This window comes from Oncorhynchus mykiss, chromosome 17 (genome assembly GCF_013265735.2).
Source record: "Oncorhynchus mykiss isolate Arlee chromosome 17, USDA_OmykA_1.1, whole genome shotgun sequence".
Taxonomy (NCBI): Eukaryota; Metazoa; Chordata; class Actinopteri; order Salmoniformes; family Salmonidae; genus Oncorhynchus; species Oncorhynchus mykiss.
The window spans coordinates 72478914-72504917 of NC_048581.1; the positions used below are offsets into that span (position 1 = coordinate 72478914).

Here is a 26004-nt window from a genome sequence, read left to right on the forward strand (position 1 = left end):
TCCTTGACATTTAATCATGGTAATCGTTTTACTACACTGAACAAAAATATAAACACAACATGCAACAATTTCAAGATGTTACTGAGTTAAAGTTCATAGAAGGAAATCAGGTGGATGGATTATCTTGGCGAAGGAGAAATGCTCACTAACAGGGATGTAAACAAATTTGTGCACAACATTTGAGAGACATTTCTGATATCTTTTATTTCAGCTCATGAAACACGGGACCAACACTTTACATGTTGCATTTATAATTTTGTTCAGTATATGTAAATCATGGGAAAGACTTTGCACCTTGTTCTTTTATATCTTGTTATAATCTCCTACTATGTCTGAATGGATGTGTGAATGGATTCCCATTCAAGCTGACAATACAATATCACTAACTCTCTCGTTGTTTTTCAGACATGTAAAGGCCCTCAAGCTCCTTCAAGAGGTAAGATAAACAAACTGATCAACATCACTGTCAGTGAACAGACTAGAATGTATTATGGAAAAAGCCCTCTGAACACTACAATTAAAGGTCCCAAAAGCCATTGATAACATCACTTCCTGTGTGTCTGCTCCTTGGTTTGTGGTGGTTCTCTCCAGCTGTCAGCCTGCATGCACTGTGCTCAGGTTTATCAGTGTTGTTCCAGCTAGGTTGACTTCCTCGCCTTGACAACTTAGGCTGGTCAGCCCAGGGGTAGTCAGCCAGAGGATGACGCAGAAACGTACGCACCAGGCTTTGTTTTGGATGTCCTTGCACAAGCGCTCAGGCACAACCAAATTCGTTGACACCAGGGTACCTGACAAAGGTCAGGAATAGGTCAACCTTTTATTCAGTTATGCCTATTGTAACTTCACCTCTTCAATAAAAATGTTGGTACAAGATGGCAAGGGGATTGGTTCTTTGTACAAGTTGTCCTGGGCAGGAAATACAGCAGAGGGAGACATTTTGAATGAGGGCAGTGCAGTGAGGAGAACAAAGGGTTGAACTGTTGATTCCCAGAGGTCAGTGATGCATCAAACACAGAAGTGTCATTCCTCTCCATTATTCTGTTCTGCATGTCAGAGTAAGTGTCCAGTCCAGATCCCATCAGGGTTGGCTGAGAGATGGACATATCCCAGTAAGGCACTGAAGCTCAACCTTCACATTTAGGATAGATTGAATGTGGTACTCTGAATAATTAATCTGATCCCATTTTGTTCTCAGAAGAATGTTGTATGTAGAGCTGGTGTGTGGTTACTTGGATAGTTGGAACCTGACAGGTTGAATCCAGGGAACCTCATCATTCATACTGGATACCCTTGAGCAAAGGCACAACCTGAATTAGTTAGTTAGGTATAGACCCATGATTTATGATTGTTTCATTTGAAAGCTGTAGTCTATGCAATTTGATCCAATTCAACAAGCTGAGTGATACATTTACTCTCCACTCTAATGATCGTACTCTATATCATTATCATAATGATATTTATGGGATTTTTTTGTTTCTTTGTTATGAGTCTTTCATGTGAAGATCATGAGCATTCTTATTGTCTTTATGTTTTTTTTCATTCATTCTTAATCCTGCACACTTCCCATGTTTTTTAATACTGAACGCAGGTAGTTTAACCTTGGGTTTTTACCTTCACAATAATGTTATTATTTAAGCTACTTGTCCCTCATACCCAGAGCCGCCTCTTCCTGTAGGCAGACTATGCACTGCGTGTGGGGTCCTGTGGCAGCTAGGGGGCCCCTGACCAAATAAACTCAACTTACTGTTGAGTTAGAAAAGCAGTATACACAAAGTGTAATTTTGAAATTTGGTAGTACATTGGCAGGTCTCCTCTTTTTATGTCAGTCACCGACAGTCGCTCAATGATCTAATTTCAGATTTTGATTGCTAAATAATGTAGTAATCTAGCCAGCTATCTAAACCTTGTAGGCCTAATTATCACCAAATTACTCACTAAGCACACAGGGCATGTGCCCGGGGGCCCTGACCTCCACAGGGCTGCCATTGATTTTGTTAGTCACTCTCACATAGATATCATTGTACCCGGCTCCACAAGGGGGCAAAAGGGGGCTCAGTCCCCTCAGTTGAAACGTGTGCCCAATACGTTTTAATTTTATGTTCCAATATAAAAATAGGAAATGTATTACTCAGCTTGTTTAATTGTTATTTTACTGCTGCTCTTTAATTACTTGTTACCTTTATTATCCATCTTTTCTTAAGGTTGTATTCGGCGCAAATTCTATTTTTCCTATTTGAAAAATGTGTGAGTGACAGGTTGGCATAAAATCTGTATATGCGCTGTATCAGCACAATGGACATAACTCTCTGTGATGATGTGTGTAGGGGGGCTATGGAATGCCACTGGGGCGCAGGGTTTCTGTTAGCCTCTAATTGCCGGCTTTTGGCCGATAAAATAAATGAAAAGCCGATAAATAAAATTGTTGAGGGCTGCCCTGCTGCAGAGGAGAGAGAGAAAGTGAGAGAGGAGCCTTGGCCTAGGCTGCTGCTGATTTCTAAGATGGAGGCCTTTTTCATTGAAGTAAAAAGAAAGTTAGAGAGTATGCTATTAGGGCCCCACAATGGAGGTGTCATAATTCCCCAAAAACCTAGTGGTCAAACAGGGAAATGGTACCTATCATTTTTCCCACGGGGAATTTTAGAAACACTTAAAATAAGGGCTGTGTTTCGTGTACACCTACCCTGGCGTGACGTTTTGATAACCATTTAAATCTCTCGGACAAGGTGACTTTTATCAATATATTCGGCTCTATTAACTCTCAGATTTTGAAATGCTAATTAGCATCAAAGTAGACATCACGCAAGACTACAAATCCCTGCAATCTCCTGTACATCATGTCTAGCAAACATCTTAGCTAACAGGTATTGTGTACACTTAAAACTTGCACAAGACAGTTCAAAGAATTGTCAGTTTAAAGAAATTTAGCCAATCTATCCATTACAAAATGTAACTAACTGTTACGGTGCGTGAATGAGGACCCAAAAGCGAATTAACAAAACAGAGTATCTTTAATTACAAAACAAAACGTAGGCTCAGACGGACAGGCAGATTCCGACAGGACAGGACAAGGTTACAGGAACACGACGATGGTCTGGTTCAGGCATGAATGACACAAACAAACAAACAAGAATCCGACAAGGACAGGAGCAGAAACAGAGAGAGATATAGGGACCTAATCAGAGGGAAAAAGGGAAACAGGTGGGGAACGGGGTGAATGGGTAATTAGGAGGAGACAAGGCACAGCTGGGGAAAAGAGGGGGAGAAAAGGTAACATAACAACGACCAGCAGAGGGAGACAGGGTGAAGGGAAAGGACAGAGACAAGACAACATGACAGTACATGACAGTACCCCCCCACTCACCGAGCGCCTCCTGGCGCACTCGAGGAGGAAACCTGGCGGCAACGGAGGAAATCCTCGATCAGCGCACGGTCCAGCACGTCCCGAGAGGGAACCCAACTCCTCTCCTCCGGACCGTACCCCTCCCAATCAACAAGGTACTGGTGACCACGGCCCCGAGGACGCATGTCCAAAATCCTGCGGACCCTGTAGATGGGTGCGCCCTCGACAAGGATGGGGGGGGGGGGGGGGAAGACGAGCGGGGGCGCGAAGAACGGGCTTAACACAAGAGACATGGAAGACCGGGTGGACGCGACGAAGGTATCGCGGAAGAAGAAGTCGAACTGCGACAGGATTAATGACCCGAGAAATACGGAACGGACCAATGAACCGCGGGGTCAACTTGCGAGACGCCGTCTTAAGGGGAAGGTTCTGAGTGGAGAGCCAAACTCTCTGACCGCGACAATATCTAGGACTCTTAGTTCTACGCTTATTAGCAGCCCTCACAGTCTGCGTCCTATAACGGCAAAGTGCAGACCTGACCCTCTTCCAGGTGCGCTCGCAACGTTGGACAAAAGCCTGAGCGGAGGGGACGCTGGACTCGGCGAACTGAGATGAGAACAGCGGAGGCTGGTACCCGAGGCTACTCTGAAAAGGAGATAGCCCGGTTGCAGACGAAGGAAGCGAGTTGTGGGCGTATTCTGCCCAGGGGAGCTGTTCTGACCAAGACGCAGGGTTGCGAAAAGAAAGACTGCGTAAGATGCGACCAATAGTCTGATTGGCCCGTTCTGCTTGACCGTTAGACTGGGGGTGAAAGCCGGAAGAGAGACTGACGGAAGCCCCAATCAAACGGCAAAACTCCCTCCAAAATTGAGACGTGAATTGCGGACCTCTGTCCGAAACGACGTCTGACGGAAGGCCATGAATTCTGAAAACATTCTCGATGATGATTTGTGCCGTCTCTTTAGCAGAAGGAAGCTTAGCAAGGGGAATGAAATGAGCCGCCTTAGAGAACCTATCGACAACCGTAAGAATAACAGTCTTCCCCGCTGACGAAGGCAGTCCGGTGACAAAATCTAAGGCGATGTGAGACCACGGTCGAGAGGGAATGGGAAGCGGCCTGAGACGGCCGGCAGGAGGGGAGTTACCGGACTTAGTCTGCGCGCAGACCGAACAAGCAGCCACGAAACGACGCGTGTCATGCTCCCGGGTGGGCCACCAAAAACGCTGGCGAATGGAAGCAAGCGTACCCCGAACGCCAGGGTGGCCGGCTAACTTGGCAGAGTGAGCCCACTGAAGAACGGCCAGACGAGTAGGAACGGGAACGAAAAGAAGGTTCCTAGGACAAGCGCGCGGCGACGGAGTGTGAGTGAGCGCTTGCTTTACCTGCCTCTCAATTCCCCAGACAGTCAACCCGACAACACGCCCCTCAGGGAGAATCCCCTCGGGGTCAGTGGAGGCTACTGAAGAACTGAAGAGACGAGATAAAGCATCAGGCTTGGTGTTCTTAGAGCCCGGACGATAAGAAATCACGAACTCGAAACGAGCGAAAAACAGCGCCCAACGCGCCTGACGCGCATTAAGTCGTTTGGCAGAACGGATGTACTCAAGGTTCCTATGGTCAGTCCAAACGACAAAAGGAACGGTCGCCCCCTCCAACCACTGTCGCCATTCGCCTAGGGCTAACCGGATGGCGAGCAGTTCGCGGTTTCCCACATCATAGTTACGTTCCGACGGGGACAGGCGATGAGAAAAATACGCGCATGGGTGGACCTTGTCGTCAGAGAGGGAGCGCTGAGAAAGAATGGCTCCCACGCCCACCTCTGACGCGTCAACCTCGACAACGAACTGTCTAGAGACGTCAGGTGTAACAAGGATAGGAGCGGATGTAAAACGATTCTTGAGGAGATCAAAAGCTCCCTGGGCGGAAACGGACCACTTAAAGCACGTCTTGACAGAAGTAAGGGCTGTGAGAGGAGCTGCCACCTGACCGAAATTTCGGATGAAACGACGATAGAAGTTCGCGAAGCCGAGAAAGCGCTGCAGCTCGACGCGTGACTTAGGAGCGGGCCAATCAATGACAGCTTGGACCTTAGCGGGATCCATCTTAATGCCTTCAGCGGAAATAACAGAACCGAGAAATGTGACGGAGGAGGCATGAAAAGTGCACTTCTCAGCCTTCACAAAAAGACAATTCTCTAAAAGGCGCTGGAGGACACGTCGAACGTGCTGAAGATGAATCTGGAGTGACGGTGAAAAAATCAGGATATCGTCAAGGTAAACGAAAACAAAGATGTTCAGCATGTCTCTCAGGACATCATTGACTAATGCCTGAAAGACAGCTGGAGCGTTAGCGAGGCCGAAAGGAAGAACCCGGTATTCAAAGTGCCCTAACGGAGTGTTAAACGCCGTCTTCCACTCGTCCCCCTCCCTGATGCGCACGAGATGGTAAGCGTTACGAAGGTCCAACTTAGTGAAAAACCTGGCTCCCTGCAGGATCTCGAAGGCTGAAGACATAAGAGGAAGCGGATAACGATTCTTAACTGTTATGTCATTCAGCCCTCGATAATCTATGCAGGGGCGCAGAGACCCGTCCTTCTTCTTGACAAAAAAAAACCCCGCTCCGGCGGGAGAGGAGGAGGGGACTATGGTACCGGCGTCAAGAGCTACAGACAAATAATCCTCGAGAGCCTTACGTTTGGGAGCCGACAGAGAGTATAGTCTACCCCGGGGGGGAGTGGTTCCCGGAAGGAGATCAATACTACAATCATACGACCGGTGTGGAGGAAGAGAGGTTGCCCTGGACCGACTGAACACCGTGCGCAGATCGTGATATTCCTCCGGCACCCCTGTCAAATCACCAGGCTCCTCCTGTGAAGAAGAAACAGAGGAAACAGGAGGGATAGCAGACATTAAACATTTCACATGACAAGAGACGTTCCAGGAGAGGATAGAATTACTAGACCAATTAATGGAAGGATTATGACAAACTAGCCAGGGATGGCCCAAAACAACAGGTGTAAAAGGTGAACGAAAAATCAAAAAAGAAATGGTTTCGCTATGATTACCAGAAACAGTGAGGGTTAAAGGTAGCGTCTCACGCTGAATCCTGGGGAGAGGACTACCATCCAGGGCGAACAAGGCCGTGGACTCCCTTAACTGTCTGAGAGGAATGTCATGTTCCCGAGCCCAGGTCTCGTCCATAAAACAGCCCTCCGCCCCAGAGTCTATTAAGGCACTGCAGGAAGCTGACGAACCGGTCCAGCGTAGATGGACCGACAAGGTAGTGCAGGATCTTGAAGGAGAGACAGGAGTAGTAGCGCTCACCAGTAGCCCTCCGCTTACTGATGAGCTCTGGCTTTTACTGGACATGAAGTGACAAAATGACCAGCAGAACCGCAATAGAGACAGAGGCGGTTGGTGATTCTCCGTTCCCTCTCCTTAGTCGAGATGCGGATACCTCCCAGCTGCATAGGCTCAGCTCCCGAGCCGGCAGAGGAAGATGGTAGTGATGCGGAGAGGGGGGCAACGGAGAACGCGAGCTCCTTTCCACGAGCTCGGTGACGAAGATCAACCCGTCGCTCAATGCGAATAGCGAGTTCAATCAAGGAATCCACGCTGGAAGGAACCTCCCGGGAGAGAATCTCATCCTTTACCTCTGCGCGGAGACCCTCCAGAAGACGAGCGAGCAAAGCCGGCTCGTTCCAGCCACTGGAGGCAGCAAGAGTGCGAAACTCAATAGAGTAGTCTGTTATGGATCGATTGCCTTGACATAGGGAAGACAGGGCCCTGGAAGCCTCCTCCCCAAAAACAGATCGATCAAAAACCCGTATCATCTCCTCCTTAAAGTCCTGATACTGGTTAGTACACTCAGCCCTTGCCTCCCAGATTGCCGTGCCCCACTCACGAGCCCGTCCAGTAAGGAGAGATATGACGTAGGCGACACGAGCAGTGCTCCTGGCGTAAGTGTTGGGCTGGAGAGAAAACACAATATCACACTGGGTGAGGAACGAGCGGCATTCAGTGGGCTCCCCAGAGTAACACGGCGGGTTATTGATTCTGGGCTCCGGAGATTCGAAAGCCCTGGAAGTGGCCGGTGGATCGAGGCGGAGATGGTGAACCTGTTCTGTGAGATTGGAGACTTGGGTGGCCAGGGTCTCAACGGCATGTCGAGCAGCAGACAATTCCTGCTCGTGTCTGCCTAGCATCGCTCCCTGGATCTCGACGGCTGAGTGGAGAGGATCCGAAGTCGCTGGGTCCATTCTTGGTCGGATTCTTCTGTTACGGTGCGTGAATGAGGACCCAAAAGCGAATTAACAAAACAGAGTATCTTTAATTACAAAACAAAACGTAGGCTCAGACGGACAGGCAGATTCCGACAGGACAGGACAAGGTTACAGGAACACGACGATGGTCTGGTTCAGGCATGAATGACACAAACAAACAAACAAGAATCCGACAAGGACAGGAGCAGAAACAGAGAGAGATATAGGGACCTAATCAGAGGGAAAAAGGGAAACAGGTGGGGAACGGGGTGAATGGGTAATTAGGAGGAGACAAGGCACAGCTGGGGAAAAGAGGGGGAGAAAAGGTAACATAACAACGACCAGCAGAGGGAGACAGGGTGAAGGGAAAGGACAGAGACAAGACAACATGACAGTACATGACACTAACATTAGATAATTAACCCAGAGATCATTTTTTTTAATGATGACATTTTTTTAGGATAATATTGCAGATAGATTGTGGCTTCTATCAGTGTAATTGTCTGCATCATTTCCAAAACACATTTAAAAAAATATATATATATATTTTTTAAATATGTTTTCCTTCTTTATTACTTTCCCTTAACCCTGCCACCCCTCCCCTAATTGGAGTAAACTAATAAAATATATTTTCCTTCTTTATTATTTATGGGAACCATACAAAACACCAATATAGAAATATTGAACTAGAACACCCCATAGTCACGCCCTGACCTACTACACCATAGAGAAACAAGGGCTCTCTATGGTCAGGGCGTGACAGCCTGTTGTAAAATAAATATGTTTAGCATATTGCTGTCATTTGTTGGGTACGTTAGGTGCTAGCTTTTCTTGGTAATTGATGCAATATAGCGTGTTCAAAACGTTTGTGAAGGTTCAAACCATTTCACAAGTGTTTTGTTTCATTCTGTTGGGCCATTTTCTTTGGCCAAACGTTGTGTTTGCTGCAATATAATATCCTGCTTGTATTTTCCCCATAAATAATGGCTTGACTTACTTTTGATATTACCCTAATAAAGTTGGGAAACTTTTATGAAGGTTTGTTGTGGTGTGGCTACTAGCCGATTATACTGCAAGCCTATGGTATGAAGGCAGGGCGCACAGGTGCTCCAACTGATTTCCGACAGTTTAACTTTTTTTAATGTTTAATGTTTTTGGCCTATCAGTTACTCCTATAATCTAAAAATATAATGCTTATCTTTATAAAAAATATTCTAATTGAAAATGTACATATTAGGTTCCTCCTGCTTTTTTAAATGTTAATACAGTGGACGCCTAATCCAATAGGCCTTGTAAGCAATGCCCGATGCATTTAGTGCTCAAATCTCCAACAGCTGAATCGTGAGGTGAACAATTATTGTTTTAGGAAAGTAAAAACCAATGAAACAACAGGCTATAAAGTTTTGCATATGCAAAACATTGGAACACAAGGAATGGTGTTTTTGTACAGTGCCTTCAGAAAGTATTCATACCCCTTGACTTGTGTTACAGCCTGAATTCAAAATGTATTCAGTATAATTTTTTTCACCCATCTACACACAATACCCCACAATGACAAAGCGAAAAGTTGTTTGCACATTTATTGAAAAATAAATACAGAAATATCTAATTTACGTAAGTATCCACACCCCTGAGTCAATACATTACCTTTGGCAGCGATTACAGCTTTCAGTCTTTCTGGGTAAGTCTCTAAGAGCTTTGCACACCTGGATTGTACAATATCTGCACATTATTTGTTTTGAAAATTCTTCAAGCTCTGCCAAGTTGGTTGTTGATCATTGCTAGACAGCAATTTTCAAGTCTTGCCATAGATCTTCAATCCAATTTAAGTCAAAACTGTAACTAGGCCACATAAAGTGAATTTCTTAGTTCACTTTAGTTCCTTATTGCAAACAGGCTGCATGTTTTGGAATATTTTCTATTCAGTACAGACTTCATTCGTTTCGTGTCATTTATGTTAATATTGTGGAGTAACTACAATGTTGTTGATCCATCCTCAGTTTTCTCCTATCACAGCCATTAAACTCTGTAACTGTTTTAAAGTCACCATTGGCCTCATGGTAAAATCAGTGAGCGGTTTCCTTCCTCTCTGCCAATTGAGATAGAAAGGACACCCGTATCTTTGTAGTGACTGGGTGTATTGATACACCATACAAATTGTAATTCATAACTTTACTATGCTCAAAGGGATATTCAATGTCTGCATAGATCCCCTTCTTTGCGAGGCATTGGAAAACGTCCCTGGTCTTTGTGGTTGAATCTGTGTTTGAAATTCACTGCTCAATTGAGGAATTGTAATTGAGAATTGTAATTGTATGTGTGTGGTACAGAGATGAGGTAGTTATTCAAAAATCATGTTAAACACTATTATTGCACACAGAATGAGTCCATGCAACTTATTATATGACTTGTTAAGCACATTTTTACTCCTGATCTTATTTAGTCCTGCCGTAACAAAGGGGTTGAATACTTATTGACTGAAGATATTTCAGCTTTTCATTTTTATTCACTTTGTGTGTAGACCAGTGACGCAAAATCTCAATGAAATCCATTTTAAATTCAGGCCGTAGCACAACAAAATGTGGAAAAAGTCATGGGGTGTGAATACTTTCTGAAGGCACTGTAATTAGTTACCATATAGATGGCTCTTCTGAAGAGGTAAGAAACAATCTAGCATATTGTTTTTTTTATCAAAATCTTGCTTTAGTTTTGTAGGGCACTGTCCATGGATAGATAGAGTGCAGTGGAAATTTCACGCCAACCTATCACTTCTTGGTCAAAAGAATTATAAAGAATTTAAAAGTTTGTGTGTATTGTGGTATAGCGTGATATAAACAGAATTCAATATATTTGTCAGAATGGTGGGTGTAGCTGGTGTATGCAGTCAGGCACAGGAGAGCAGAGAATTGGGAGCAACGTAACTTTAATCAGAATAATGAATGGTGCTAAGTAAAACAATACACTTGCCCAAACACAAACATCAACCCGTACAGCATGACGAGGTACTCATAATGGCCTGATGTGGTTCTAAACACCGTCTTCCCCTCGTCTCCCTCCCGGATACGCACCAGGTTGTAAGCGCTCCTGAGATCTAGTTTAGTGAAGAAGCGCGCCCCATGCATTGACTCAATCGGCGTGGCGATAAGAGGTAGCTGGTAACTGTACCTCACAGTGATTTGATTGAGACCTCAATAGTCAATGCACGGGCATAGACCTCTATCCTTCTTCTTCACAAAAAAAGAAACTAGAGGAGAAAGGTGAAGTGGAGGGCCGAATGTACCCCGCCCTGCGAATGTACCCTGCCCCAGAGATTCGGAGACATACTGTATGTTTCCATAGCCTCCGTCTTCTCTTACGACAGGGGATACACATGACTCCTGGGAAGTGCTGCGTCTACCAGGAGATTTATCGCACAATCTCCCCGTCGATGGGGTGGTAATTGAGTCGCCTTCTTTTTACAGAAGACAAGAGCCAATTTGGCATATTCAGAGGGGATGCGCACGGTGGAGACCTGGTCTGGACTTTCCACCGTAGTAGCACCGACGGAAACTCCTAAACACCTCCCCGGGCACTTTCGTGACCACCCCGTGAGAGCCCTCTGTGGCCATGAAATAATGGGGTCATGACAGGTCAAACAGGGTAGGCCCAGCACCACGGGAAACACAGGATAATCAATAAGGAGAGATTCTCCTTGTGACCCTCCTGCGTAACCATGCCCAGTGGAGCGGTGGCCTCCCTAATTAGCCCTGACCCTAATGGTCGACTATCTAGGGTGTGCACAGGGAAGGGCATGTCCACAGGAACAATGGGGATCCCTAAACTATGGGCAAAGGATCTGTCAATAAAATTTTCAGCTGTGCCTGAATCTACGAGCGCCTTATGCTGGGAATGCGGGGAAAAATCAGGAAAATTAATAAACAAAAACATGTGAGCAACAGGGGGCTCTGGGTGAGCCTGGTGCTGACTCACCTGGGGTGACACGAGAGTGCCCTGCCTGCTGCCTCGTCTCCCAGAGGAACCTCACCAGCACCGACCGGCAGTGTGCCCTCTGCGGCCACAGATGGTGCATGGAACGGCCCCTCCTCTGGTCGCCCTAAGTGCAGCACCTCCCAGCTTCATGGGCGTTGCAGCGGTGGTGCTGTGGGATGGAACCAACAGACCCCGATCTGGACATCTGTGGGTAGCCAGCAGGTTATCCAACTACAACTGTAGTGATCGATCAGGGCCCTGTCGTTCCATCCCGCGCTGGCGGCCAGGGTCCGAAAGTCCAACGCAAACTCCTGAAAAACAGGTGTGTAGAAACAAAGACAAAACAAATGGAAAATTAAAAGTGGATCGGCGATGGCCAGTAGACTGGCGACGCCGACCACTGAGCGCCGCCCAAACAAGGAGAGGAACCGACTTCGGCTGAAGTCGTGACAATAATTCCAATGAAAGAACCCAAATCACACCCCTGGGTATAGCTGGATATTGGTACAGTGTATTTCATCATAGAACTGGATACATTAGATAATTTTTTTCTTGGTAGCCTATTGGACTTCGTGGTTGTAAATGGAACCATATGTATTGGAAACGTGTTTGAGTTTGATTCACAGAAGTGTATTGTGCATCACAACGTGTTGATGAACTCATGAGCAGCATGATTTTTCATGTCTGAAGCGGTGCTATAGGCCTATTGATTTGTCAAGACACCTGAGCATGACTACATCACTGTAAACTGTTTTGGTTATTTGGATCTCCATTCGCCTTTTGTTTACTGCATTTGTTTACTGTTAATGTAACTAGCCTGAATATACATTGTGTCATGTCTTTATCAATCTGATATTTTGTTTACTGCATTTGTTTACTGTTAATGTAACTAGCCTGAATATACATTGTGTCATGTCTTTATCAATCTGATATTTTGTTTACTGCATTTGTTTACTGTTAATGTAACTAGCCTGAATATACATTGTGTCATGTCTTTATCAATCTGATATTTTGTTTACTGCATTTGTTTACTGTTAATGTAACTAGCCTGAATATACATTGTGTCATGTCTTTATCAATCTGATATTTTGTTTACTGCATTTGTTTACTGTTAATGTAACTAGCCTGAATATACATTGTGTCATGTCTTTATCGATCTATTTTGTTTACCAGGCTTACTACTTGGTACCGCTGTTTTGTTCTGTTCCATTCGTTCGCATTCACAGTTATGTTGGTATTCTAAGCCAAACTGCTATTCAGCATGTATGAATATCTAGGCTGCTACGTTTAGCATTTAGTTTACATTATTTTGGTAAGACAGTCTGTACAGCTGTATTCACATAGGCTGTTTGTAATAGGTGAATTACCTTATTTATCTTGTAGCCTATATTCTTTACCAAAACGGCCTTGCGTTACTGTGTAGGGCGCTGTCCATTTAAGCTGATACCACGCATCGGAGATTGGTGTGAAATCTGTAGTCTACCTGTTACTTCAAAATAACTATATGATCTTAGAGTCTCAGCATTTTAACTTTATGTTTATAGTGGTATAGCGTGATATAAGCAGAATTCAATATAATTCCAATGCAAGAACTCCCAAAAATATTTATCCCTCACCAATTTCAACTGCCAGCTTTTAGTCACTTTATCCTGGTGCCCGGTCTGGATATCATATGAGCATGGCGTAAATCATGGCAAAATGTGTCAATTTCAGGAAATGTGCTTTAAAATGTCAATGTTTTCTCTCTACCTCATGGCAAAACATATAAAATTGCAGGATATTACCTTTGAAATCTCGCTTAGGGCCTCCAAAACGCTACAGGCAGCACTGCTCATACCAACCTATCAGGCATGACATCCAACCATGTTTCATCATTCTGTTGCAATAATGCATAAAAACAACACTGGTCTATAATAATTCTTAAAGCTAGAACCGCAGAAGAGAGACATTTTTAGATTGGTAAGGGATATTCCAAAGTGGGTTCCCTCTCCAACAGACCTAACTCAGGAATCCATTATTAGAACAGCCCCCCCCCCCCCCCCCCCCCCCCCTCACACACACACACACACAAAGATGTATCAAACAATTGTTCCATTGTTTGATAAGGAATAACACAAATACAAAGAATTTCCAGACACTGTCCTCAAATGGAAAGTGAAGATCTGCTTCTGAGTGTTCTTCTCCAGGGCTTTCCCAATGACAGGTTGAATATACAGTATGTTACTCAGACCTGACTTTTGATGTCTTTATAAAATGTGTCTATCAGGTTTGACCTAGCTTGACTGGCTGTTTAACCCACTGTCTAACGCTGTCATTTAACCTGGTACGGCTTCATTCAATACACTGGGGCCGAAAGGAGATTAGAGAAGTAGAGGGTAAAGCTGCTGACCTGTGTAGGGACTTAGTGAGCTGTGTGCAGGACAACAGTGTCCGTCCCTGGGGAGCGGGCGGCCAGGACATGAAGTAGCAGGTCTGCTTCACAGCAGCAGTGATGAATGCTAACTCAGATGGGATCGATAGTAGATGATGAACGGGAGGTGCTAAAGTAAAGTGTCATACTTGTTTTATGTCTGCAGCGTTCTAAAACTGAAATTGATGAGGTCCAGACGCTTGTCCTTGTAGACACATTATGGCTTCATATTATAGATGGTGTTCGCTACCAGACAACCATACCAGGAGAGAGAATTGATATTGGTTAAGCATTTTGACACCTACAATCGATTAGTGAGCTTTCATGTTTTCCCCAATTGTTGGAGTAGATAAATGACCCTTCTCATGAGCATTCCCTCCCTAGTGCCATAACTCCACTGGCGTTTTAGCCTCTGTGGTCACCCTGACACAACCACGTTTTAATGTCTTACCATGGTTATGAACATATAAGTAATGTCAGTATGTTGATAAATGGTAGGTTTGTGTCAACAATGTATCAGCAACCAAAGTCATTATGTAACCCAACAGCTGGTATGTAACTCAGGTCCAACACACCTTTTCCTGAGTGGTTGGACAGGCAGAGATCACAGAGGGACACAGACTAAGTTGATACTGGATTAGGGGACGGGAAGAATGTTAAACTCTAGGAGAATCTGACCCATCACCCCACTACCTCTCCCCCTCCTTCCCTGTTTCCCCCTCATTCTCCCCCCTTCACTTCTCCCTCTATCCTTTCTCCCTCCCTCTCATGCAGGACTTCAGGGCAGCAGTGTTGGAGGCGGTGGGGGAGGATGGGGAACGTGTGGTGGAGGAACAGAGGCTGGGGGAGATACTGGGCACGCTCCCTGAGGTCTACATACTCCACAGCAACATCCTCACCGAGCTGGATGCACGCATCAGACAGTGGTGAGACATACAGTAGATAAACACAGTGGGTATATGACAGTCTATATGCACTCATAGATAAATACATTTCAAGCACATCAAGTACAATGATTGTAAATGGTATATTACCATACTGTATGTTTGTCAAATCAAATTGTGTTTGTCACATGCGCCGAATATAACGGGTGTAGACTTTACTGTGAAATGCTTACCTACGAGACCTTACCAACAATGCACAGTTAACTAAAAATACAAATTCTGACATGAGTAATAAAATACACAAGAATGGAGCTATATACAGGGAATACCAGTACCAGATCAATGTGGAGCTATATACAGGGAATACCAGTACCAGAACAATGTGGAGCTATATACAGGGAGTACCAGTACCAGATCAATGTGGAGCTATAAACAGGGAGTACCAGTACCAGATCAATGTGGAGCTATATACAGGGAGTACCAGTACCAGATCAATGTGGAGCTATATACAGGGAGTACCAGTACTAGATCAATGTGGAGCTATATACAGGGAATACCAGTACCAGATCACTGTGGAGCTATATACAAGGAATACCAGTACCAGATCAATGTGGAGCTATATAGGGAGTACCAGTACCAGATCAATGTGGAGCTATATAGGGAGTACCAGTACCATATCAATGTGGAGCTCTATACAGGGAGTACCAGTACCAGATCAATGTGGAGCTCTATACAGGGAACACCAGTACCAGATAAATGTGGAGCTATATACAGGGAATACCAGTACCAGATCAATGTGGAGCTATATACAGGGAGTACCAGTACCAGATCAATGTGGAGCTATATACAGGGAGTACCAGTACCAGATCAATGTGGAGCTATATACAGGGAGTACCAGTACCAGATCAATGTGGAGCTATATACAGGGAGTACCAGTACCAGATCAATGTGGAGCTATATACACGGAATACCAGTACCAGATCAATGTGGAGCTCTATACAAGGAGTACCAGTACCAGATCAATGTGGAGCTATATACAAGGAATACCAGTACCAGATCAATGTGGAGCTATATACAGGGAGTACCAGTACCAGATCAATGTGGAGCTATATAGGGAGTACCAGTACCAGATCAATGTGGAGTTATATACAGGGAGTACCAGTACCAGATCAATGTGGAGCTATATACAGGGAGTACCAGTTCCAGATCAATGTGGAGCTATATACAGGGAGTACCAGTACCAGATCAATGTGGAGCTATATAGGGAGTACCAGTACCAGATCAATGTGGAGTTATATACAGGGAGTACCAGTACCAGATCAGTGTGGAGCTATATACAGGAAGTACCAGTACCACATCAATGTGGAGCTATATACAGGGAGTACCAGTACCAGATCAATGTGGGGCTATATACAGGGAGTACCAGTACCAGATCAATGTGGAGCTATATACAGGGAGTACCAGTACCAGATCAATGTGGAGCTGTATACAGGGAATACCAGTACCAGATCAATGTGGAGCTATATACAGGGAGTACCAGTACCAGATCAATGTGGAGTTATATACAGGGAGTACCAGTACCAGATCAATGTGGAGCTATATACAGGGAGTACCAGTACCAGATCAATGTGGAGTTATATACAGGGAGTACCAGTACCAGATCAATGTGGAGCTATATACAGGGAATACCAGTACCAGATAAATGTGGAGCTCTATACAGGGAATACCAGTACCAGATCAATGTGGAGCTATATACAGGGAGTACCAGTACCAGATCAATGTGGAGCTATATACAGGGAGTACCAGTACCAGATCAATGTGGAGCTGTATACAGGGAATACCAGTACCAGATCAATGTGGAGCTCTATACAGGGAATACCAGTACCAGATCAATGTGGAGCTGTATACAGGGAATACCAGTACCAGATCAATGTGGAGCTGTATACAGGGAATACCAGTACCAGATCAATGTGGAGCTGTATACAGGGAATACCCGTACCAGATCAATGTGGAGCTCTATACAGGTTGTAACAGTACCAGATCAATGTGGAGCTATATACATGGTGTACCAGTACCAGATCAATGTGCAGGGGTACGAGGTATTTCAAGTAGATATGTGCATGAAGGCAGGGTAAAGTAACTAGGCATCAGGATAGACAATAATAAGAGTAAAATAAAGAACACAGCAGCAGCAGGAAATGATGAGTGTAAGTGTGTATGTGTGTTTATTCAGTAGCTCAGGAGGTATTGACATGTTTCTCTGGCCATAATTCAATAATTTACCCATCAACTGGTATTCAATAACTTACCTGTCAACTGGTATTCAATAACTTACCTGTCAACTGTTATTCAATAACTTACCTGTCAACTGTTATTCAATAACTTACATGTTAACTGTTATTCAATAACTTACATGTCAACTGGTATTCAATAACTTACATGTTAACTGGTATTCAATAACTTACATGTTAACTGGTATTCAATAACTTACCTGTCAACTGGTATTCAATAACTTACCTGTCAACTGGTATTCAATAACTTACCTGTCAACTGGTATTCAATAACTTACCTGTCAACTGGTATTCAATAACTTACATGTTAACTGGTATTCAATAACTTACATGTTAACTGGTATTCAATAACTTACATGTTAACTGGTATTCAATAACTTACCTGTCAACTGTTATTCAATAACTTACATGTTAACTGGTATTCAATAACTTACATGTTAACTGGTATTCAATAACTTACATGTTAACTGGTATTCAATAACTTACCTGTCAACTGTTATTCAATAACTTACCTGTCAACTGGTATTCAATAACTTACCTGTCAACTGGTATTCAATAACTTACCTGTCAACTGTTATTCAATAACTTACCTGTCAACTGTTATTCAATAACTTACCTGTCAACTGGTATTCAATAACTTACCTGTCAACTGTTATTCAATAACTTACATGTTAACTGGTATTCAATAACTTACATGTTAACTGGTATTCAATAACTTACATGTTAACTGGTATTCAATAACTTACCTGTCAACTGTTATTCAATAACTTACATGTTAACTGGTATTCAATAACTTACCTGTCAACTGGTATTCAATAACTTACCTGTCAACTGGTATTCAATAACTTACATGTTAACTGTTATTCAATAACTTACATGTTAACTGGTATTCAATAACTTACCTGTCAACTGGTATTCAATAACTTACCTGTCAACTGTTATTCAATAACTTACCTGTCAACTGGTATTCAATAACTTACCTGTCAACTGTTATTCAATAACTTACCTGTCAACTGTTATTCAATAACTTACATGTTAACTGGTATTCAATAACTTACATGTTAACTGTTATTCAATAACTTACCTGTCAACTGTTATTCAATAACTTACATGTTAACTGGTATTCAATAACTTACATGTTAACTGTTATTCAATAACTTACATGTTAACTGGTATTCAATAACTTACATGTTAACTGGTATTCAATAACTTACATGTCAACTGGTATTCAATAACTTACATGTTAACTGTTAGTCAATAACTTACCTGTTAACTGGTATTCAATAACTTACATGTCAACTGGTATTCAATAACTTACATGTTAACTGGTATTCAATAACTTACATATTAACTGGTATTCAATAACTTACATATTAACTGGTATTCAATAACTTACATGTTTTCTGGTATTCAATAACTTACATATTAACTGGTATTCAATAACTTACATATTAACTGGTATTCAATAACTTACATATTAACTGGTATTCAATAACTTACATGTTTTCTGGTATTCAATAACTTACATGTTTTCTGGTATTCAATAACTTACATATTAACTGGTATTCAATAACTTACATATTAACTGGTATTCAATAACTTACATGTTAACTGGTATTCAATAACTTACATATTAACTGGTATTCAATAACTTACATGTTAACTGGTATTCAATAACTTACCTGTCAACTATTAGTCAATAACTTAAATGTAAACTATTATTCAATAACTTACCTATCAACTATTAGTCAATAACTTAAATGTAAACTATTATTCAATAACTTAACTGTCAACCAATCCGCCAAACCTCAACATGATTCTATTCCCCATCACCAGGGAGGAGAGCCAGCAGGTGGTGGATGTGATCCTGTCTCGTCAGGAGGAGTTTGCTGTGTTCGCTACCTATATCTCTAAGTACGACCGCAGCATGTCCCTACTGGCAGAGAGCTGTAAACTCAACCCTGCCTTCCATGACATTGTCAAGCAGTTTGAGGTAAGAGGCCGGACTTAGTTTGAGCTTACAGACTACTTATTAAAGTGGAAGTCCTCTAACTAAAAACTCAATGTGAGTTTATAGTCTGTAAATTAACCTCTCAGAAAAATCAGTCCTTAGGCTGTACCTGCCAGTCTCATGCAGGTTTCTGTATGAGCAGAGGGATTTACTATAACAATGTCTTTATTCAGGCAGGAGTTCCCTGTTCCATTTTTATAGCAGCTTTAGTTTGTTATCCAGACTCCACTGGGAGTCAATGGCCTTTCCAAACTCTATTCTGATCTGCTCTCCTCTATGGGACTGACCTTTTCAATGCGCTACTCTCATGTTTGATACCTTTCACAGTCCGAACACATACCTTTTTGTACTGTGAATCCCTTTATCTTGGCTGTCAACAGAACGTACGAAGTAGTATCTGAGAGGATGTCTTCAAACTATATGCACAACTCCATAGTAAGCAAATGACTCCTCCGTTGAGTAGGGAGATATGTAATCAAGGCCCCTAATGATGATGATAGGAACCATTAACCATGGCAGAGGATATTAAACATGCTCTCAGATAAGACCATTGGGATGCAACAATGGATTTCTCATTTCCACTCCAGGCATGGTCTGACCTATAGACTTGATTCAGTGCTCATATAGTGGAAATCTCTCACATGCTCCAGGTTACCTAGCTTACCCTGTTAAGTCCTATTGATAGGTAACGGTAGAGTTAGCAGTTCGACTTTTAGAATGCTTGTTTATCTTTGTGCAAGAATAATGCACTATTTCTATATTAAATTGACCTTTGTGTTATGAAGTAATTCAATTAATTTACCCCATTAAATTGAATCACCTCAAGATTCATTATATTTATGTTAATTTTGGAAATTAGTCTTGGCTCTACATGCTACCAAGATTCTACCCAAGACCGCCCACAGATATGCATAACATACTGTTTCTTGCATATTTATCAAATAGCGGTTCCTCACCATATTTTGATGCATAGTGATTGGTGGACATAATGATTCTACGCATCTCAATGGTGATTAGGATCGCAACCCGACAAGGAAGCAACTGTCTCTGAGCTCATGAATATTCAGGAGCAGCTGCCCTCACCAGAGATACTGTGGTTCCACAGGACTATGATAGGACAAGCAATGTAGGTGAGAGAGAGCGAGAGAGAGAAAGAGAGAGGCAGAGGCAGCAGCAAAAAAATTATCCTGCATTCATGGACATTTTTGTAGGGGTTTATGTTTTTTGTAGGAAAAATCAAGTCAAATTTCAAAGTGGAAATTACAAACTTCAGAAGCCTTTTTAAACCTCAAATACACAGGAAATCCTGCAACATGGGGATCAAATTAAGATCGTACATCTGTAGATAAAATCGCATTTTCAGTAAATGCATGACAGAAACAAGCAGAAAGCAAATCTAGGGTTTTTTGCTCAAATATGAACACTGAGGAATATTATGAAGATGAATGTTATTCCTAGTTAAAAGCTTGTACTAGAAATAACATCCCCTCTGCCTGGCTGTGTAGCGGTGTGGGGACTGCCAGGGGACTCCATCTGTGTGACCTCCCCGTAATGTAACACACAGGGCTCTCTGGGACAGTAGAGACCAATGTCACAGACAGACAGTTGAGAGAGACAGTAGGCCTTGTTTATCCTACTATTTATCCTGCTATGGCAGTTTAGCCAGTGATCAATGCAGGAAGTGGTTGTTATTATGTCAGATGACCATGTAGATGATTTATGTATACTTTATATCTCTTCCTAATTGGTTTGTTTTTGTTGTTAATTTTGATAGCTTAAAGGAGTTTGTCCTTCATATTATTTCATCTGCTCTCTCTCTCTCTTTCTCCCTCCTTCTCTCTCTTTCTCTCTCTTTCTTTCTCTTTCTTTCTCTCTCTGGCTCTCTCTCTCTCTCTCTCTCTCTCTCTCTTTCTCCCTCTTTCTCTCTTTCTCTCTCTTTCTTTCTCTCTCTCTCTCTCTCTCTGTCTCTCTCTCTCTCTCTCTCTCTCTCTGGAAGTGGAGGGTTAAGCTCTTTAAGCATTGGTCCAGCAGTCTTGTGTTGTGGGGTGTAATTTCATTGTGGATGTGGTGATGACAGTGATGAAGTAGCTACGGGCTGTGATCAGATCACCATAGGACCTTACAGGATTAGCCCCTCTTCAGCCAATTTGTTGTTTACTGTGCTGCTGTGTACTGTGTGTGTGTGCGTGCGTAGGTGTGTGCGTGCGTGTGTGTGTGTGATGCAGCAGGTGCACAGAGAGAGATAAAGACAGTGTGATGGTGTGAAATCCCAGTATAGGCAGCTGGGCAATGAGGCAGACACAAGCTAATTAGAGATGCAGCCTCCTTTACAACTCCCCAATTAGATCAGCTGTGTGTGCAGCCAGTGAATCAGCTGGCCGTGTGTGTGTGTGTGTGTGTGTGTGTGTTTGTGTGTGTGCGCACTGGTGAACTGCAGACATCTTCTCTCTTTGGCTCACTAACCCAAACAACTACTCACTAATTATCGTCTTTGGCTCACCACAGAAGCCACTTCCGCCTTTCAATTCGATCACAATTTATATGAACAAGCGACACTTGAGGAGCTGGTGTTCTGTCAGTAAGGTTTTTTGAAGGGATGTTGTTATTGAACAGGAAGGGGAACATTTGAAGGGTAATCCAAAGATAAAGGAAACCACACTGAGCGAATGCATTGTAGTATTTTATTGGGATTTTCTTCCCGGGGTCCGAACAGGAAACAAAACAACAACATAATATACCTAATATAATATACATAACACTACATAAAATACATAACACAACATAATACTACATAATGGTATATAATACTACATAATATCCTGCCTCTGCCTCATGCTTCAGAAACAGTAGATGGCTCCTGCCCTATGAGCCGTTCCGGGTCGCACTAGCCAAGGCTCGTGCAAGGCCACCCTCCTATATATTAAAATGCATAATACAGTACAACATGTATCAAAATGTCTGTCTCTTCACAGTCCTTGTTGTGCCGTAAGGTGTTCTTTTATCTGTTTTTTCATCTGTTTTTATTGCTAGCTTGAGTTACCTGGGGTGGCTGAGATTTCCATGTAGTCATGGCTCTATTTAATACTGTGCATTTCCCTGCCTCTTTTCTGGAGCTGGGGACTATGAAGAGACTGCTGATTGCATGTCTTGTGTTCTACCGATGAGTGTCTGAACTATGTGCCAACTGCTTGAACAGATGGTTCGGTAGCTTCAACACCTCGCACAAAGACCAGTAGTGATGAGGTCAATCTCTCCTCAACTTAAGAGCCAAGAGAGATTGACATACATGTTATTGACATAACACTGAGGTCTGGGACCTATTTCCATTGTGGTCCTCTTGAGACAAGATGGCTAGACAAGATCGAACACAGTGAAATAATAAAACAAAAACAGAGAAGAAGAACATCTATCTCATCATTCCAGTTACATCATAGGGGTTATTCATATGGGCACAGAGGACATGAAACATATTTTTACTTTATTTTTAAAGCTGCCCAGAGAGGACGTTGTTTTTATGGGCAGAGGCAACTCATTCCATTCTGAGGCTCTAGTATACAAGAAAGTACCTTTCCCAACATTACTCCTGAACCTGTATAAGCACTCATCAGCAACACCTGATGTGGTGCTGTGATTGTGTGCATCCCTAACACGAGGAAAGTATTCAGATATCTGGGCGCAGGACCATAAACACTCCTGTAAACCAAACCTAGTCTAATCTGGGACACCCTAGCCTCAACAGGCAGCCAGTTTAGTTCCTGAAAGCAGCTCCTGCCTATGTCTGTATGTGATCTCTCCTTCAATACATCCCTGATCTGCTTATTCTGGGCTATGAGTTGCCTCTGCCCATAAAAACTATGTCCTCTCTGGGGCGGCAGGTAGCCTAGTGGTTAGAGCGTTGGACTTGTAACTGAAAGGTTGCAAGATTGAATCCCTGAGCTGACAATGTAAAAATCTGTCGTTCTGCCCCTGAACAAGGCAGTTAACCCACTGTTCCTAGGCCGTCATTGAAAACATGAATTTGTTCTTAACTGACTTGCCTAGTTAAATAAAGGTAAAATAAAAATATCTGGAGCTTCCCCTTCATGCGTTTAGATAAGCCCCCAAACCAGGAAGTACTACCATAGTCAAAATGGCATTGAATGAGGGCAGTAGCTAGCACTCATGGAGTCCTTATCAAGCAGCTTGGACTTTCTAGCCAAAACTTAGTCCTGGCATTAACCTTCCCTAGCACTTTATTGGCCATGCTCACACCTCCCAAGCTTCCATCTAGGATACATCCCAAGTTGCTAACTGAAGTTTTAGTAGTCAGCACATCGCCCCATAATTCCACACTAATTTCAGAGGAACTACTGAACTTAGGTCTGGATCCAAAACTAATTGCTTCAGTTTTCCCTAAGTGCAGAGATAGCTTATTATCTCCTAGCCATTTGCTAATGTTAGTAAGCTCTGTGCTAAGTATGCTCTCCAACATAGTTTTACTTTTGTGAGACGGCAGAAGTGTGGAGTCATCCGCATAAAGAAAAAGATGGCAAGAACAAGCATCTTTCATATCATTAATATACAATAAAAACAGCAAAGGCCCAAGCACACTACCCTGCGGAACGCCACAACTCATTAGTTTTGCCTGAGACAGTGAACCATTAACTTCTACTACTTGCTCCCTTCCTGATAAATAGGACTTTACCCAGCCTAGAGGAATACTACTTAATCCCAGTGCCTCCAGTTTGGATATTAGGAGACAGCGGTTAATTGTATCAAAGGCCTTCTGTAGGTCAAGCAGTACCATTCCACAGAGATTTCCCTCATCAATCTCTTAGCTGATGAAGTCAGTCAAGTAAAGTAGACATGAATCAGTGGAGTACGTTTTTCTAAAACCAGACTGAAAATAATACATTACACCCTGTTTGTTAACATATTCATACATTTTGCTCATGTACAACTCTCTCCAGGATCTTTGATGTTACACAGAGGATAGATACAGGCCTATAATTCCCAGGGTCAGACTTTATCCCCTTCTTATACAGAGGTATAATATTAGCTTGTTTCCAAGATGGCGTAGCAGTGCAGACGTGTTTTGTTGGTCCTATCGTGTGCTTCTGTATTTTTCGTATTTTTTTTTCAATTTTATTTTCAATCTCTTTTCCATTTTAATTCAATTATACCTTCAGGTAACCTGCCTCACCCAATGTGATACGGAACCACTATTATTTAACATTTTTAGAGAACCACCTAGCCATCAGAAGCTAACCAGCTAATTAGCTACAATATATTTAGTCATTGTTAGCCACTGCTAGCGGCCTTTACCTTCTACACACAGATACCAGACCTTTTTTTTCAACCTGGATAATACTCGCCAGTCTACCAGTATCGGACTGTCTCTCCACTACAATGCCGGATTCCTGCCGTAATCCCTGGACCATTACTCCTGATCTTCACAGCTAGCTAGCACCCACCGAGTTACCCAGTACCGAAGCTATCCCTGAGGCCCAACTCCCGGCCTACTCAGTTGTTCACCCGGACTCCACCCAAACACGGCTAGAACCCACTACTCCACTGGATCCTTGCCGTAAGCTCTGTACCTTGGCACCGGATCACCGCTGCTACCGAGTGGCTGTAGTGGCTAACGCCCCTGCCCCGAAGCTAGCACCAGTTAGCCGTGAGCCAGGCGCATCTCTCGGCTAGCAAACTAAATTACTACAACTACAATACCTCTTTCGCCATCTGGCTTGGATCCTTTGTCGACACGGCGCCCCGCCGCACCACCACGACTGATCTGCCGACGAATACTCCATCCGCTGTGCCTTCAACCGGCCTCTGTCGGACGTCGGAGCAGACGTTTCTACTAGCCCTGGGCTACTAACTTAGACACCGCGTCGCCCGCATGCTAGCGGGCTAGATAGATAGAACTGCCAAAGGAGACAGCCTCCAGCTGAAGAACTACAGGAAAGGTATGATCTCTGTAATTGCAAATAAAGGTTTCTGTACCAAATATTAAGTTCTGCTTTTCTGAATTATCAAATACTAATGTCAATAAAGTGCAAAATAATTACTTAAAAATCATACAATGTGATTTTCTGTATTTTTGTTTTAGATTCCGTCTCTCACAGTTGAAGTGTACCTATGATAAAAATTACAGACCTCTACATGCTTTGTAAGTAGGAAAACCTGCAAAATCGTCAGTGTATCAAATACTTGTTCTCCCCACTGTATATCCATCCTGCCCTGCCTTTCTAAAGTCTTTGAAAGCCAAGTTAATAAACAGATCACTGACCATTTCGAATTCCACCATACCTTCTCCGCTGTGCAATCCGGTTTCCGAGCCGGTCACGGGTGCACCTCAGCCATGCTCAAGGTACTGAACGATATCATAACCGCCAGTGATAAAAGACAGCACTGTGTAGCCGTCTTCATCGATCTGGCCAAGGCTTTTGACTCTGTCAATCACTGTATTCTTATCGGCAGACTCAACAGCCTTAGTTTTTCTAATGACTACCTCGCCTGGTTCACCAACTACTTTGCAGACAGAGTTCAGTGTGTCAAATCGGAGGGCATGTTGTCCGGACCTCTGGCAGTCTCTATGGGGGTACCACAGGGTTAAATTCTCGGTCCGACTCTTTTCTCTGTATATATCAATGATGTCGCTTTTTCTGCGGGCGATACCCTGATCCACCTCTACGCAGACGACACCATTCTGTATACTTCTGGCCCTTTCTTGGTCGACCCCATAACTCTATATAATACTTCTTGACTTGGTTGCTTCCATACAAACCAGAACTGGTGGGCAGCTTGCTAACCAGCTTGCTGGCAACAGAAGTAAAAAAAATTGATGAATTCATT

At 43.2% G+C, this 26004-nt stretch overlaps 1 protein-coding gene across 3 annotated transcripts in view; it reads left to right on the top strand.

Moving 5' to 3' along the window:
• The window catches only part of LOC110494508 (FYVE, RhoGEF and PH domain-containing protein 5), a 70409-nt gene that overhangs the window by 25555 nt on the left and 18850 nt on the right, over positions 1-26004 (top strand). For all 3 annotated transcript variants that reach the window (XM_036950582.1, XM_036950580.1, XM_036950581.1), the window contains exons 5-7: positions 406-436; positions 14756-14907; positions 18993-19149. In XM_036950582.1, the coding sequence (XP_036806477.1) occupies positions 406-436; positions 14756-14907; positions 18993-19149 (340 nt within the window). The remainder of the gene's footprint in view (positions 1-405; positions 437-14755; positions 14908-18992; positions 19150-26004) is intronic.